A 17,755-nucleotide genomic window follows, 5' to 3' on the forward strand; every position below is an offset into this window, starting at 1 on the left:
CTGCTCCTTATGGGACCTTCAGGCCCCATAAGGAGCACTGCTGTTTTCTGTTGGGGTTAATTTAGGATGAAGATGTGAGTTTAGCTTAGAGTTCGGCTGCAAAAATGAATGGAAGTCAATGCAAAGTCCTTGTGAATATAGAAAAATATACTGTGTGTGAGAGAGAAAAATAAGATGATAAGATGGAGTCATGAAAGAAAGTATACATTTTTTAAAATGGTTACTTTCTTCCATGTAGGATGCTGCTCTTTATTTTAATTTTTGAAACAACACAATGTGTACATTATATTCTCTGGTATGTTGTGTATCATTCGTATGCAGGGCTGCTTCTCGCTCCCAGTCCAGACTTGATGTGCCACTCCTGACAGAAGTGATCTCTAGCTCACCTTGGATTCCTTTAACTTATTAAAACCACATTTCCAACCTGAGATTTTAATGAATTTCTCCCACAAGCTAATATAACTCTGACTTTTAAACAGTTATTGCTTTTCAACACAGAAAAATGTAGTTAATCATTTAGTTAATGATTTTATAAGGGGACGATCCTTATTTCCCATAGGGCCAGGCTGGTTTGGATCGCTTATTTCTAGGGTGCACTGATATATCGGCACCAATTTCCTTAGTTTTGGGAGATCTGTGATTGGTCGGACTTGCATGTGAAGCCGATCTTATCAAATGAGCTTATCTTCCTCAGCAAAGGTCTAAGAATCAGCCACAGTCATCTTTTGCTCTGCTGTGAGAGTCTGACTGACAGACTCACCTGGTCATGTCTGAGTTGTCCACTGTTGCCAACTCAGTAACTTTCTTGCAATATTTGGCAACATTTCAGGCAAAACATTGGTAATTGGTAACATCAGAATCAGCAAGTCAGGCTTTTTAAAGATCGGCGATCGGCCAGAAAACAGAAATCGGTGCTGCCCTGCTTTTTCCCCTCAGTGAAACCATCTGAAAACAAACTTTTGGGTTTACTCTGATAATATCTGTCTGTTTAATGATCTGAAACATTGTATAATGTTAATTTGATCTGATTCAGTATTACAACATGTTGAATGTTTCATACTTAAGTATGTAACTACAAAACACTAAGCTCTCCACACTGTAACCAGCAGCTGGGGCTCTTATTGAATATGAATTCACTTCAGAGACACATCACAGAGTCCACCTTCATGTTGTCAGCAGCAGAGATGCTGCTGAAATCTTTTCTTTACAAAAAGAGGAATATATACAGAGGGATTTACAAGCCATAAAAATAAGGAGGAAAAGACGACATCCAGCTTGAAGCAACGGACATAAAAAAACACAAAACAAAAAGCCTCATTTTAAAACATTCCCATCAAAGTTTATGTACAAATGTAAAGTGTTAACCTGCAGACTGTGATATAATAAACCATTACATTATTGCTCTTCTTGGTGGAATCTGACATTCTAAAGCTGAATTTCACCCTGAGGAACAAAAGAAAAAGAATAAAAATGCTGAATTTAGGTTTGTAATGAGTTAGACCTGTGTTTATATGAGTTGATTGCAGCCTTTTTTTTTTAAACAAACTTCACAAATAGGTTTTTAGTATGTAGCCAACATTATGTGAGCAGTTTGGCTGCTCTGGACTCAGGTATCTCCTCCTGGCATTAAGATGTAAATGATCAGCAGGCCTCCATACTCATTCTGCCCACCTGATGTTTCACTTCATTCACATAAATTAATATTAATTAGCTTCATTAGCTTCATAGTCAGACTGCATGTGAATGTTGACTGCTGTTGCTATGTAGTCTGACTCTGTTCCACAGCAGCATTTTTGCACAATCTAGAAATGTTTTTTATTAATAATGGTTTATTTCTATAATGCATGGATGACCTAATTCAGCTGCTGTAATGTGTCTCTTAAAGTTGCATAAAATTTCTATCTGGCATTTAGTAAAAACAAGAAGCCAAAACTGACAGGATGAATTCATGTAGTTCTGAAATTCTCTTTTCCAATCGGCTCTTCTTTGAAAAAGTGTCCAGGTTTACATCTGGCTCCAGTCTGAGACCAGAGGGCAAAATAATTCAGTCACATGCAGATTGAACTTTGTGTTTTGCTGTGTTATAACAAAGATTTGTTATTTAAGTAACTGACTGTGTGTGGCCCTGTGATCCTGCATGTTTCTGGTTGACTACAGGTGATGGGCAGCAGCTGAAGCCCCAACTTGTTACTCTGACTAGAACTAGCTAGGAATAAAATCCACCTGCTGTTTTCTGGACTTGGCGCATTTCTCTTAAAGCCTGTTCCCACTCTTGGGATCAGGAGTGTTACAGTCATCATCATTCCCCAGCGTCTCCACTGGACTTGACTGAGTAAAAACAGATTTTGAGGTTAGAAAAAGGCCTGATAGTGAGATGGAACATTTTTATTAACAAGGAGCTTGTTGATTGAGTTTTGTGGGGAAAAGCATGTTGAATGTGTTTCCCTACCATTAAACATTATAATTTAATGGTATCGGTACAAGTTGCAGATGTTTAGTTAACATTTACTGCAATAGATTTCAAGTCATCGATGTCTGTTGGGAAAGATCGACTCTTAACTCCACAGTGGAAGCATCTGTCCCACTGATGGAGTGGGAGGACGTCCTGTGTGGGAAGTCCAGTTCCTCAGAGAAAAAAACAGGAGCAAATAAAAAAGTTCAGGAAAAATCAATTCTGAGTTTCATAGCAGAAATGTGCCTCCAAAATCACATCACAAGTAAAGCCTATATTCAAAGATTCACTTTAATATTTATGCATGTGGAACTTCAGTTGATCCAGAATCTGTAATAAAGTGAAGAGAGAGAATTGTGCTCTATGTTTTAACTCCATTTGCACACAGGGTGGAAAAAATGGATGCAAATAAAAAGCTACATTTCTGAGTAAAAAACAGATTGAGACAAAGTAGGTGTACCATAAATCTGACAGAAGTATCTAATATGACAAGGCAGAAAAAAACAACAACAAAAAGCCACCATGAAGTGGAGAACTAAACAGGTTTTATATGAACATCAGTCTCCTGGGACATCATCATTCACATTTTGACTTTTCACTTCATGAATAGAACTCCAGCATAATTCATTGTTGCCACATAAACCATATCAACAGTATTTGGATAAGTTGATTTGCTCTTAAATTTCTGATCTGTACTCTCACACAAAGCACCCACCCACACACACACACATATACAGCATCCTGAATAATAAAAATAATATAAATAACTCAAACTTCAAAAAGATCAATAATAAATTATTCAGTTTACATTTCTGTTACATGTACACACACATACACACACATATCTATTTCTTGTGTGTGAGTAAATGGATTTGTTATCTCAGTTGTTGAAATGAATCTCTCCTTATTTCATTAATTAATAATGAGACATAAACAGGATTAGATGTAACTAAGGCTGAAATGTTGCCTTCACACGGTTATTACTTTTAGGAATCTGAAATGTATCTGTGGATCAGTAAATTACGTCATCGTCTCAGATTAACAAGATCTGTTATTCTTCAGAATAAAGTGCAGGAAAATATACATCAATTAAAGAAAAACCAGGTGCCAAAACTTGATGTTCTTGATGAGTGTTTGTATGTTTGGACCTTTGAGTCGGTTATCTCAATACTTTGTCACTTCCTGTACTTCCTAGTCTCAGTTTACTTCTCCAGTCATTCCAGTTTAAAAAAATGTACAAAACAGTTTATCTCCAAGGAGCCTCTGACAGATCATTTCTCTGCAGGCCTCTGAGGCTTCAGTAAATGGTTTGGAGTGTGTGCAGAACTTATCAGAAATCCTCTGACAGGTTTGAAGTCAGAGACAGGAAATGATGTCATGTTTGCTGGCAGGGGGTTCCCTGTAGGCTTTTTACATACAGTGTAATGCTGAGCCTTCGGCTGATGTCTATGACCATGCGACCAGTAAGTATGTGAACTCAGCTGTTTGTATGTTGAATATGATCCTCTGCATAGGATTGCTCTGTGGTGAATTAAACCAATATTGTTCGGGGTGGGTTTTTTTTATGTGTGCATGTGAATGCATGCATGTTTCACTCATCTTATCTGGTTATTGCACAGACAAATAACATGTATGCGTTATTCTAGGAGGACATGCCATTGACGAGACTCCTCAGTTGTTTGACCACAGTCTCGATCAGTTTCTGCTTGTCTCTGTCGTTCTTCCTGAACTGAGAGAAGATGTTGTTCTTCTTGTTGGTGTCTTTCATTCTGAAAGCAGAAACAGGAGTCTGTGAATCTGGTCCAGACGAGTCAGACCTGACATCATCTGTTAGTGTGTAAAAATGTCTGACTGTCACTGGCACACTTAAACAAGTGTTCAGGTTCCTGATGCAGCCATTTAATCAACTGTGTGTTTGGTCAGAGTTCACCATGTTTAGCTAACAGGAAGAGATGGGTCGTTTAGATTTCCGTTAGATCCTAATATGGTTCTGGATATTACAGTGATAACAATGAAAGTGACAACAATCATCACTTTAGTTTCTCTACGTTTTTAGCCACAGATCTGTCACTGCAGACCTCCACAAAAACAAAAACTGCTTTCAAAATAAAACCCATTATTCCGTAACAAAGATAACATTACCTAGATTAACATTTTGTCAATAAATAACAATTCTGCCATCACACTATTTTTCCCTGATAATGATAAACAATAGAAACATTCTATCCACACAAATAAGCTTAACTTAGGTCAATTATTTGTTGTACTGACAGTGATGTATTAGGTTTTTGTCATAAACAGAGATATTTGTCAGAAGATGAAAGAAACAGAGGTAAACACCTGCTGCTGTGATTTCATATTTAATTGGGTGAATGTGTTAATTTCACACTGAGGCCGCTAATCATTGCCTGTGTGACAGATATGATGCACTATTAGTGCAGCATTTGACCCTGATGGTAAAGCAACTGGAAGCTGAGTTGGACGCTCTGAGCCGGTTTGGATCTGACCTCAACAGAACTTAATGTCAGATCCAACAGGGACTTCTTTATGTCAACAGGTGACTGTTCATTGTAGCAGGCAGAAGTCACATGTGGCGTACCCCAAGGTTCAATCCTGGGACTCCTTTTATTTAATAACAACATACTCCCATTAACTTGGCTTATAACAAGTAATTATATTTGTTACCATAGCTGTCCAGATGACACACAGCAAATGCATGAATGTAAAAAAGAGAAAGTGAATATGGTGGACCTACCCCCTGTAGACTCTGCAACAGCAGCAGGAGAAAAAACAACAGAAAACGACAAGCTTTAGTGGAAAAGAAATGAGGCTATGGAACCGAGACACTCACAGAAAGCCAAAAGTCACCATCTCCATCCATCCATAGCTTCAGTAGAAACAACTAAAATCTAATAAATTAGTTCATATTTTAGCTATTTCCAGAGTCAGGGTTTGGATTCCAACAGAACTGATATCAACTGTTGAGAAGAAGCTTTTAGGTAGAGAGAGCAAACTCCTTCATTTGTTTCCACAAGAACAACCAGGTTCCACTTCCACAATGATTATTGGTTTCACAGCAACTGAGGGTGAAAAAAACCTGGTGAATTATTTTTAACCCCAGCAGTGTCTGGTGGTCAGAGGCACTTACTTCTCAAGCAAAGCCAGCGCAGTGGCTGGGTTCACTCTCAGGTACTTTGAGTTTGGCTGACCATAGTCGGCCAAGTAAGTGGACCAATCCCATACCATGAACAGGTCTAGGAGCTGCGGAGAAAAAACACAGCTTCAGGTTTAGAACAGCAGCCAGAGATTTATTATGTTTATGATGATTTTCATAAAGCCCTTTATGAAAACATCTTTCTCTAACATTTTAGTGTCCATTAACTGCATGTGTAATTCTTATTTTGTAGATAAAATCCAAAAATGGAATTTTGGAGACATGACACTGGCATTAAATGGCCAAATTAGTATTTGATTGCATTATTTTTTGATAGCCTAGTAGTCTTATAATGCAGGTTTCTGTGTTTTGCTAGGTTTTTCTGCAGATTAGGGACTAATCTGTATTAAGCTGACATGCAGGTGATACATGTTGCGTGAACAGAGTCATGTCAAGTAAGCAGGAGGTCCTGGATAGTTAGCCTGATGGTGATCTGAGTGGAGCTGTAATTGATACCTTCAATCAACCTCTGAACTCTCTAAAAAGAATGACCAGAATTTTACAACTTTCATTTCTTTCACAGACAATTCTGATATTGTTTCTGATATTTCTGACTATTTGTTTGCTGGTAGGAAAAAACTGAATCATTTTGTGACTGATAGAAACCCTAATGGTTGCCTTGAGAACCACCCAGCCTTGGTGGGATGAAGGTCTGTTGAACTGTGATTTGGTTCAGAGGATCAGGTTATGTGATGTTGGTATATAAATCTACATGATCTTCTGCTCTCCCCACTGACCTGAGGTTAATCTGATGGAGACGACCCACCCCCACCCCTTAACAATGTATGGTAACGTCACAGGGTGAAACAGCTGGATGTGTGGGTCTTGCTGAAAGAGCAGTGACAGAGCAGCTTAGTGATAATAGCGTTATTCATCACTGAGAGGTCGACACTTAGAGAGGCTCAGCAAAAGCCCATTCTTCTCACCTGGAGTTCAGCACTGAGCTCAGAGCAGGAATTAGGAACTCAAAGAACCTTTTAGCACTAAATCGTTAGATAAGAAGCTGTTGTAACACCTGAAAGATAATTCCAGTTTAGATTGATGAAGATCATTACATTTAATAGGATACTACTCGTCCTAACACTTATGAAAACTCAACCTAGTTTATTGAGCATTTAGGAGAAATTAGTGATATTCCATACACACCAATGGAAACCTAGAAGTATAAAAATCATTTACACTCATAACAAAGAACGATTTTTGCAACTATTATTTGTTTCTACATTAGAAATAACATGATTATTTATTTATTTCTGTTATTTAGGTCCCTATCAGTTTCTGAGAGAGGTTTGGCCCAGTCCTCACTTTGAGCTGGGAGAATGTTTGAGGAGTTACACATGCAGCTTGTTTTAAGTCCCTCACTTCATCTCAATCACTCTTCATGAATTAATGCTGTAAAACTGATGCATGTTAATTTCTAACAGAATTCAGGATTAGCTTGTGAGTCTAGAAGCAAACCAGACTTTTACAAGTGAGACAGAGAGGCTTTCTACTCAGAACCGGGTCTCTGCCCAGGCCTAGTGATAACAGCCGGGCTACACTTGTGGTTAAAAGGCCAGGCAGTCTGACTGTTCACCTGTCGTAAATCGATGAAGGCTAGTTGGAGTGTGTCACCTTGAAAGCCGGGCACTGGCTCTGAACTGGCAAACACTGGAAGAAACACAAACACAGCTTGATATTAACAATTTTATGTTAATTTCTGGGGACTTTTGACTTTTTTTTTTCCAGAGAAATGGGATAAATAATTAAAATGTTTTTAGCCAGTGTCAACAGACCGTGTAATGCAAAGAAATGATTTTTTTTTCTAAAAAAATCTCATCAGTATGATACAAAAATATAACTATAATACGTTATCATATTTCTACATCTGATCAAATACAGAGTTGGACAACTATACTATACACTCAGCTTTCAATCCATATCAACACATAAGCACAGCACTGTATGTTAAAACTACAGACATTTTAAAACCTTAGCTGTGACATTAGTTGTGAAAAATAATGTTGAAAAAACACATTTTTAAATTGCACTTTTTACATCAAATAAGAAATTTAATTAAAATCACACATAAATAAGTTTGTTCATGCAATAAGTAATTAACAACCAAGGCAGCAATTAATGTAAACATTAACATGAGATACATTCAGAATTCAGTCATGGTGCTGGAGCTCAGTCTCTATCAGCCAATCAGAGGAGACATCAGCATTTTATTCAGGGATTGGAGAGGTAAGCCCAGCCGACTTGGGAGCAGCTCCATATGAGGTGTTTTGGGGAAATTGTAGTCGGGCATTTTGCAGAAGAAGTATGGATTCAACACGTTAGAATGACACAACTTGCTCTGAACTGTGTGATACTGTGGAGCCAGCTGGATATTGTCAGAAAAAAAACAAAAACAAACCATCAGGCTCCTAGTACTTCATGTAGTTTTCTTCACCAGTAGTGACATCCAGCTGTTGATCACAGTAATTCGAGGGATGCTAAAAATAAGTGTTACGATATGGCTGAAAAACCACTTAATTTTAGCACAAAAACTTGAGATTTTTCAAAACTGGTGTGTTTCCTGCAGCGGAACGCCCCCATGCTGTTTTTCCATTGTCTTTTCCGGGGTGAGGGTTTAGGGGTTTTAAGCTAATTTATTTTTGTCATTTCAATTACATAAATAATTTTAGGGTAAATGGAACCGCAGCTACTGTTACAGGTAGAACAAGCTAAGAAAAACTTCACCTTTCTTTATACTCACATTCACATTGCATGACATCCAGGTTGAACTGCTGTATGGCTCCCATACTGATCTGCTTGAGTTCTGTATCCAGAAGCATCTGCATAAGCGACGTGGACAGATGCTTACAAGCTGACATGCACGCTGTCTGGGCCACTTTCCCCTACAGAGAGAGAAATTGGGGATGGGGTGGTAATAACGTAAAGCATGAAGCAAGTCAGGAAAGAAAGGAAGGTGATGAGGGTGAAAGAAGTGAAGAAAATGAAAGTGCGGAAAGAGGTCAGTGTTGAACATTAATAAAAGAAATGAATTGGAGGAAGGGATTGGATATGAGAAAAGGAGGACAAAAGACAAATGAGGAAAATGGTCAACGAACAGATGTGGGGTCGGCTTTTCTTCCACCAAACCGTCTGGATCAACAGTAAATATAAATGTAGTGAAGGAACTCAGATCTGAACCAGTCAGAGCAGATCCTGTTTTCTACAAGCCCAAGTACCCGAGCAGGCAGGAACTTCTGGGTTGTGAAGAGTAAGTTTTCTTTCTTTCTGTTAACATGTGGTTTACTATATTTGGGGAACTTTGAACTTGGCAATGTTTTTTTTTTTTTTTACTTGAAATAAGAACAGCTCTACCAGGCATACATAACAGCTCTGGGAGGGAGAGAAGGAAAAGTAACTTCAGCAACTTCTAGACAAACTTTAGATACTTTCTGCACAAATGCTGCAATATTTCCCAAAAACAGTTACAGTAGCTCTCTTATTTTAAAAAGGATTTATTCTTTTATTATTTTTATTCCAATTTGTTCCACTTCAATGCTAGTTTTCTGAGAAACAGCAGGTGCAAATCGTGACACTTGCCACCGGAAGTGCCGTTAGATAGGTGTGGTGTCACGATTTGAGCTCGGCTCTGCTAAGTTTTCTTTTATATCTTTCTGGCTTTGGTTTACCTTTTAAAACATTGGAGAGATTTTAACTTCCTTTTCTTTATATCCAAAACAGCGACTCATCTTGTTATTAATGTTTGAGTTCTACTTTGAACAAAGTGCTTACAGATCTATATTAGTGATCACAATTTGATCATTTATCATTTATTGTGTTGTTTATCATTTAATGTGAAAAATTTCTTATCATTATAAGAATTCTGATTTATTAATTAATAATGTTTTAAATTCCCTAAAACGGTCCACATGATTGTGTTATGTTCTGTGTTTTCTGTGTAGTTATTTTTGAGGTTTTCTGTGTTTAGTCCTGTCTTCCCTGTTGATTGCTTCCCAGGTGTGTCTAGTTACCTGATTACCCTCCCTGTGTATTTAAGCCCACCTGTTGTCTTTGTATCTTGTCAGATCCTCGTCTAACGTCGTGTGTCGTCTAATGTCAGTAGTTGTCTGTGTCGGCTCTCCAGTAGAACTGTTTAAGTCCTGGTTAGCTTGCTTCATGTTCAGTCTTTCATCAGTTGCTACCGGTATTTAGCTGTGTGCTAATCTCTCTGCCATGCCTTCTGTGTTGGACTGTTTTTGAGCCTTCATCATTAAACTCATCATCAACTTCATCACAACCTGGGTCTTTGCGTTCATCCTCACCACCACTATCACCTCCACCTCATGACAGATTGTTAGTTTTCCAATTTTCCCCTCAGTATGTGACTGGTGTCCTAAAGAAGCATATTACTAATGGGAATGTTTTTCAGCAGCAGTGTTTGTGTTTGTAGTGCTCTGATTGTTATACAGTCACAGCCATACAGTTACCTGGAAAAAGTACTAATAAATAGTTCTTTTATGGTTGTCACATAGTAATAGAAAAAATTGTGATAAAACTTGAAGTCCACATTGCTCACTCCTAAGAACACATGGCAGTTTAATCACCTGTGCTGGTGTTGTTGGAGTATACAAATACATTTATTTTGCTTTATGCTTAAAATAAAAACTTTATGTGGTATTTATCTTAAATATTAGAACAGCCAGTCCCCAAAAGTCTGCTTCATTAAATTCTGTCAACAAATATTTTGGTGCAACCCAGAAGTTCCTGTCCAGTAGCCTTCATAACTGGCTCCAGACCAAAGCTGACTGTCAGTTCAATGCTTGAAGAAATGCAGAATGAACACTCAACAAACACTGAGGTATTGTCAAACATCGTTTAGCTTCGGCCACCTCTCAGTCCCCTCTGATACACATTATGGTGCTGACCCATGCAATCTGATAGGAAACATTCAACTCAACAGACAGAAATTAAAACCAGGAACAAACACATGCAACCAGGAAAATGGAGGAAACAAAACTGCAACAGGGAATAGTTGGTTTTATGCGGTTCCAAAATCAATTTTAAAGTGACCACAGTATTGCTGTACTCTATTTACAAAATCTCTTAACTACAAAAATTTGTTCATCTTAGCGTCTGGAAGCACATAGAACAGAAAACAACCAAAAAGTTTTAAGAACTCTCTTAGGGGCTTATTTCAGCTTTACTGCACATCCACTGATCCTCTTATTCAACATCATACATTATCAGGGGAGCTCTTGCAGAGAATCTAAATGTTACGGGTTTCCATGAATGTCATCAGTAAGGAGTACAGGTTTGCCAGTGAAACCGTAGAGCAGCTTCTGCAGTCAAACAAGCATGCATTCATGTTCCCAGCTGGCTGCAAAATGGCAGCAAAGTGGAATAAAATCCGAGCAAATATACTCACCGACATTGATGCATGGTCATTGTTGTTATTCTGAGCAGAAAACCCAAAACCAACCAAAAATAGAAGAAAGGAGGGGGGGGGGACAGGAAAAATGCAGCAACAATAAATGGAAAGGAGGAAGCAAATTCAACCAGTTATCTTGGATGCTTGGAGAGTGAAAATAAAAATCAAGGAATAAAACAAACTGGCATAAGTAACATTTCATTGGAGAAGGTGTGCGTGGGGAGGCAGGATGCATTCTGGAAAAAACCCCCAAAACACTCAAGCTGAAAGAAAACACAATAGATAGTGCCGAAGAGCCCACCAACCAGTGGCCCACTCAGACTGGGACACCAGCACAGGATCAGCCTCAGATGTAAAAACAGAAGACTAGAGGGAGCTGGACAGAAATGAACAAAAACATTCCTCACCTCCACATTTACCATTTACAAGAAAAACCGCTTCATTAAATAAAAGCAAAAATGTCTCTCAAGACCAACAAGACAGTGACTTTAGTCGTAGTTTACACGGCTGTACATTCAATGGGCCCGTCAGAGGCTTCGTTAAACTTACAGGAAGATGTGTGAAGACCTGAAAAGTAGAACGAAGGAAGTTGATCAGGTCCATGAGGTATCCTGAGGCGCGGCCATCAGATTCTGCCATGCTCCACTCATAGTCTGCTAGCTGAATGAACTCGTCAATTTTCTGGTTTAGCTTGGTGTAAATCTCTCCCTCTGCAGCATGACGAGCGTCCTGACAACAGATTTCACACTTAATATCTTTATCATTTTGCGCGACCTTAAAATAAAGGCATAAACATCTCAAACAGGAAACACAAAAAGGCTCTGAGTCGCCTTCTGCTCTGTGTGCTGCTGTTGTCTGCAGTACTGCTTGTCTTGTGTCCTACGGTCTTGTACCAGGTTATGTGATTTTTAATTTCTTTAAACTGTGACAATGTAGATTTTTTACTAATTCATTTACTGCAGGTAAGGCACTAACTACATTTTTCCTTCAATATTAATATTAAAGGAAAAATGTAATATTATATGAAGGGAAACCAGATTTTAACCATTAGACCTGCAGGATCTCTGACATCTTGCTGTTTGCATAGTGCAGTTTGCCCCCATCTGATGCTATGAAGGAAGTTTATTTTACATTTTGTTCATAAAGCTACACTTAAGTTTTGACAGCGAATGTATCACTTTATAATCAGCAGGGCACCATGGCGGCAACAGTCAAATGACAAATTATAATGTCTTATTATAGTTTTAAATGTCATGTGTCACTACCATTACTTTGCTCCAATATTTTAAATTGCTAAAAAAGTTAATTCATCAAACAGAAAATAAATCTGAGATGAATGTGTCCTGATGTGACCTAGTTGTTCTGCTTCCATCTGGTTTTTACTCTTTTACCTTAAATGTGGATAAGCCGTAGAGTCTTGTGGTGTGAACTGTTTCAGGTGAAACGTTGGTGATGTTGGTTATGAACTCCTCCAGGTATTTACAAGCCTGTTCCAGGTGAGTGGTGTTTATGATAATCTGCACCAGCTGTAGAGGGAAGGTTACAGGTTTTACAGCAGATGACTAAATCCTATGTCACATTGAAATAGGTGAGATGATGTGTGTGTGTGTGTGTGTGGGGGGGGGGTTTGTGTGTGTGTGAAAGAGAGAGATCCAGTCCCACCTCAGTCAGTCCTATGTGAGGTTTCTTGATCAGGTTTTGCAAGCAGCTGCTCAGAGTTCTGGTCAGCAGCAGGTTGGTTGATTTTCGCAGCATGTCGTCAATCTCTGTTGAACTGAAGACACAAACAACATTTAGCTCCTGCAGGTTCAGCTTTTCAGTTTTTACAAAATTCCCAGAGTAAGAGAATGAGGGGGATATGAGGTGTGAAGAAACCTCCAGGAGAATATGGCTCATGTATAAAAGAATCACTTTTATGGTGGTTTCAATGCTTTTCCAACCTGTTCACGGATAATTATGGGAGTCTTTAAATACAAGTGAGAATATTGATGAGGCTTGCTGCAAATTGTGTTCAGTTTCTATTAAATGTCATCATTTCAAAGGTGATGAACTTTGCTCTTAATGCAAGCTTCTGAAATGTAAGACGGTGCCATACCTGCGGTGCAGGGACTCTGAGAACTTGAGGCTGGCATAAATGAACTCTTTGACCTGTATGTAGATCTGAGGGACAGACTGGGACATCGGCAGCTTCTTAGGGAAGTCCTGCTGTTCACACACAGGTAAGAAACAAAGAACAGCAAAACTTTAATGGCATGTTGGTCACATGAAAGTCATGCTTATGAGTGCATTATGCAGTTTTGGTTCTTGTCACCTTTTCAATCTCAGGATCATGAAAGGGAAAGCGACTGGTCACCAGTTTATACTCCTCCTCTGTTTCCACTGGGATAGGGCTGTAGTTGTCCGACTCAAAGATCTCTCTGTGCAAAAATAACATTTAATGCTCGGTTATACTTTAGATTTTAGTGCAATAGCAGGAAGAAGTCAACATTACTTGGCTTTCTATGAAAATCTCACTCATTGGAGAAAAAAGGGCCATGCTCTTTCTAAGCATCAACACATCAGTATGTTAAAAATGATCTGGTTTATACTGGGTTTTAATTATGGTCAGTTATTTAAACAGGGATCATGCATGTTTTAATGTCAAAACCCAATACTTTGCCACACACTAACATCTAGACTTCTCAGTGCTCCTTAGTCAGCTTTCAAGTATAAATACAAGATTTATTACAAATATTACCTCAGTGGATGGATGGATGGATGGATGGATGGATTTGGCAATCAGACAGAGTAAAGCGAGGGAATACAAATTGTTTTCATACTGATTTATTTTTCCATATTTGGGGAATATAAACTATAAACTGAATTCCACAGTATTCCTTACTTTTACATTGCTGTTTTAGAAAAACACAACAGATTCCAAAGTGTCTTAACACCTCAAGCCAAATTGGAAAAGCTGTGTGAAAAAAACTAAGTGAACAAACATTTTATTCCCACTAAGACTCCCATGAACAACCAAAATAACAGATGTTTTAAAACAACAGTATGACAGAGGGTCTACTTTTTAGTTTCTTGTGTTCTGTGATGACTTCCTGTTTAAAGAAAAGCTCAAGCTATTTCAACAACTCATGGCTTTGCTGGTTAGCTCATGTTAGCAGTTAATCGCCTCCATGTTTTATCCAGCATAAACGTCAAACCAACATTTATTCTAAGTACGGCTAAAGGCAGCCCAACCACTGGTAACAGTGCCACAGTTTGAGAATCGCGGGCCCAGACAGTCCAGATCACAACATGACTAAAACACTCTGCTGTGTTAAGACATGCACTGGGTGTTAACATGTTTCAAAAATCAACTGAACTTAAGCAACATTGGAAACAAGAACAGAGCAAAATCCTTCTACAACACGAGAAACTGAGAGTCAGACAGGAAACATCTCCAGTTCTTCAAATTTTTGCAACTAATACTGGCTCTAGAATCTACTGGATCAGAGGATGTACTTAGTTTTTCACATACAGTGTTTCCACTTTGACTTCTTCTTTGTTAGTATTAAATCTGTTGTATTAATGTTAAATTCAAATGGCTTTAAAATATGACTATTACTAGATTAGATTTATCACACTTAATGTGTAAAAGCAAAGAACAGAAAGATGGCATACTTTTTGGTTGATACAAATTGGTTTGTGGGATGAACTATATATTCCACAACTGGAATAAAGAATATTTTAAGGCTGAAAAAAATAAAAACAATAAAAAAACGATGAATAAGAAGTGTTAGATTTTGGTCAATTAATTATTGTGGCTTTTTTGTTTCAATAAAATAAAAATGCCCTATCTGAAGTAGGCATCTTCCCTGTAGAAAGACAGTTTTAGAGGAAATCTCACCTGAAAACCACGGCCCATTTTTTCAGCAACGTTTCATTGTATTGGTCTCGGACCTCGAATAGGAGGTCAAAGAGTCGATTCACTGGGAAACCATAACCCTGTGTGAATACACAGAGGCACACAGATCCACATGTTTTAGTCAAGCTTTTCATGCAAGCTGATTAATTAAAGTAGAACTCTGAACAAACCTGCAGTGTGTCAGCGCAGATCACTATGAGATTCTTCAGCTCCAAAACCAGGTCTGGGTCGTCACAGTAGGACTGGAGAAGAAAGTGATCAACTATCAGATTTACACCAAAAGAACTAGATGAGAAAATAATGATGTTCTGCTTTTTAAAATAACACTTTTTAATAACACAAACAGATCTTATTGAAATATTCCTATTTCCAGTTTTTATAGGTTATGTTTCTACAGGAAATTGTGAGAAAATTATAATAGTGACTTTACTCTAAAAAAAGGAGACAGATTCTAACCCTCTAAAGTTGTCTCATGATGACTTTAGAGGCGACTTTAGAGCCTTGAGGCATCTTCCTCAAGGCTGAGGAAGACGCCTCAGCCTTGACTTGAATGTATTTTTATGAAAAGGGTAACCATTGAGGGGTGAGGGGATGTGACTGAACTACTAACAACAAGCCCTTCCATTTTTCAAAAGTACAAACTGATTTATGAGCTGAAAGCAAAACAATGTCTTAAAGGTAACACCAGGACCCAGTCTAAAGTGTGTAAATCAACATCAGGACCAGAGTCCAACAGGGACAGACAGGCGTCCACCAGTGGAACAGCAAGAGACATGGTGGAATCACAGCAGTGTCTGAGATGGATCTCAGTGCTTTAAACCGGTTTTCTGTTCAGTACGGTACGCATTACAACCTAAAGGTCTGGTGATATTTATAATTAGAATGCTGGTTTTGTTCATTTAAGTAACTTTAAAGAAGTAAAAATAATCAGCAATTATCCCCACAAACATTTTGCTGCTCATTATAAGGCAAAATGCCTGTAAATGAATATTAATGGAGCATGCTGCAATCCTCTCTGTGAAGTGAAGCTTCTTGTGACTCAGCTTCTGTCAGGGACCCCTCCTCCCATGCTGTGTAGCCCATTCTCTGACCTGTTAACATAATCCCCTCAGTCATTTACAACTGACTGGAGTCCAGCAGTCAGGAATATGCCCTTTAAATCTGCTGTTATTGTTGTAATCTGTCTCTCGTTAAGCCCCAGTGACCTCTTCTGAAGCCACATACCTGTGTGGGTTTTGACCTCTTGTGTTGAGAGTGACATCATCAGTGTGCCTGTGGGTGCACTCACCTCCACCGTGCAATTATGTATGAGTATCAATAAAGGAAAGTTCTCCCCAGAAATATACCGTAGATCTCCATTATTTTTTTGAACTCAACAGTCTCTTTCTTTCACAGAAAGTAGCTGTGTTTACGTTTGTCAATATTCCACTAACTTTGAAAAAAACACAATGTTGCATTTGCGGTGTTTCCGTGAAATAAGAAACACAATAACTTTAAGAATAACACCTGAATAAGTTTGTCTCTCCGATAAGTCATTAAAAAGCACGCTGCACCATCATCCTCCTGTCATCTTCTTCATCTTTCTGCCAGTGGTAGCCTCCTGCTGTTGATCATGAGTCGTGTGATGCGAAAAAACTGTTTCCACTGCAGTTTTTGGGAAATACATTAATTTTGATACAGTTGAAAACCCACCTCATCAGAGCGCAAAAACCTTAGTTTTTTTCGCCATGTTTCCATTTAAACAATTTATTTTCGTAATTCCAACTTGCGCCATTTTAAGGTCAATGAAAACACAGCCAGTGCTGCTAATGGTGTGTGTGTACATGGTAGTGTGAGTGTCAACCTACAGAGTGTGTGCGGAGCACAGCAATGATCTTGGACAGGGCCATGTTCCACAGTTCATCGGTGAATACTCTGGTGACCAGCCCTCTGGTGGCGTGGAGGATGTGGTCCTCCACTACAAAGAACCTGACGACAAACACACACATGCACACACACACACACGCATACACACATGTCTTCAGTCCAGATACTTCTAGTGCACCCAGGAGACAACCAGAGTGAAAGGCACATCTTACCCCACAATCTGATTAAAGTATCGTCTGTAGCCTTCTACAGTCTCATGCTACAAACAGAGAAAACACATAATTTAAGCTCTCAGACATTTTTGTGATATACCGTGTTGCTTTAACACAGGGTTTAATAAGAAGGCAGGTCTCAGAAAGTTTTCTTTTGATCCTTGAATTTTGTGTCTCGCAACTAATAAATGCAGAACACTGCTTATTGACAAAGAACTGGAGAATAATATGTTTATTTGCTCACCAATCATTTACATTTGTACATGCAGTGAAAGACATGAGGTGCTCACCATGTTAGCCTGTGGCTGTAGCACCAGGCGGGCCTGTTTCTTCCTCTGCTTCCTGTAATAGTTCTCAAATGTTTCTCTGTCACCCTGAAGACACAATATTTATAGAAACAGACTAAAACAGATGGATTTTCGGATGCAGCATTTAGAGTAATTTAATGAGTTTTCTACAGGACAGGGTGTGCATAAAAAAGAAATCTGCTTTTTCGGATCAAAACCCATAAACTTCTCACATGACAGGTAGACGTGGAGAGATGCTGAGTGTTGTTGACTTTTAAACTTATTGAATAAATCAGCAAACAAAACAGGTCCTTACAGCGGGATGCCCTAATGTTCTGATGACTATATGGAAGAATGGATAAGGTGTTGTCGTTTTTTCATTCAGTCTTCTCCAATGTGACTGTATGTATCACATCATGTGT

At 38.6% G+C, this 17,755-nt stretch overlaps 1 protein-coding gene across 11 annotated transcripts in view; it reads right to left on the reverse strand.

Annotated features, from left to right (window-relative positions):
- Positions 1 to 1,163: 1,163 nt before the first annotated feature.
- exoc6 (exocyst complex component 6) overlaps positions 1,164 to 17,755 on the reverse strand; it is a 30,698-nt gene continuing 14,106 nt past the window's right edge. For 2 of the 11 annotated variants that reach the window (XM_016674586.1, XM_016674605.1), the window contains exons 10-25: positions 17,337 to 17,420; positions 17,047 to 17,093; positions 16,816 to 16,936; positions 15,139 to 15,210; positions 14,951 to 15,048; positions 13,382 to 13,487; positions 13,166 to 13,275; positions 12,733 to 12,844; positions 12,462 to 12,596; positions 11,620 to 11,799; positions 11,068 to 11,097; positions 8,407 to 8,548; positions 7,243 to 7,316; positions 5,601 to 5,713; positions 5,208 to 5,219; positions 1,164 to 4,221 (exon numbers count right to left, since the gene is read on the reverse strand). In XM_016674586.1, the coding sequence (XP_016530072.1) occupies positions 4,095 to 4,221; positions 5,208 to 5,219; positions 5,601 to 5,713; positions 7,243 to 7,316; positions 8,407 to 8,548; positions 11,068 to 11,097; positions 11,620 to 11,799; positions 12,462 to 12,596; positions 12,733 to 12,844; positions 13,166 to 13,275; positions 13,382 to 13,487; positions 14,951 to 15,048; positions 15,139 to 15,210; positions 16,816 to 16,936; positions 17,047 to 17,093; positions 17,337 to 17,420 (1,563 nt within the window). In that variant the 3' untranslated portion in view covers positions 1,164 to 4,094. The remainder of the gene's footprint in view (positions 4,222 to 5,207; positions 5,220 to 5,600; positions 5,714 to 7,242; positions 7,317 to 8,406; positions 8,549 to 11,067; positions 11,098 to 11,619; positions 11,800 to 12,461; positions 12,597 to 12,732; positions 12,845 to 13,165; positions 13,276 to 13,381; positions 13,488 to 14,950; positions 15,049 to 15,138; positions 15,211 to 16,815; positions 16,937 to 17,046; positions 17,094 to 17,336; positions 17,421 to 17,755) is intronic. The other 9 variants (XM_016674602.1, XM_016674629.1, XM_016674595.1 and 6 more) reach the window with 5 other exon arrangements.

This window comes from Poecilia formosa, unplaced genomic scaffold (assembly GCF_000485575.1).
Source record: "Poecilia formosa unplaced genomic scaffold, Poecilia_formosa-5.1.2 Scaffold4, whole genome shotgun sequence".
In the NCBI taxonomy this organism is placed as follows: domain Eukaryota; kingdom Metazoa; phylum Chordata; class Actinopteri; order Cyprinodontiformes; family Poeciliidae; genus Poecilia; species Poecilia formosa.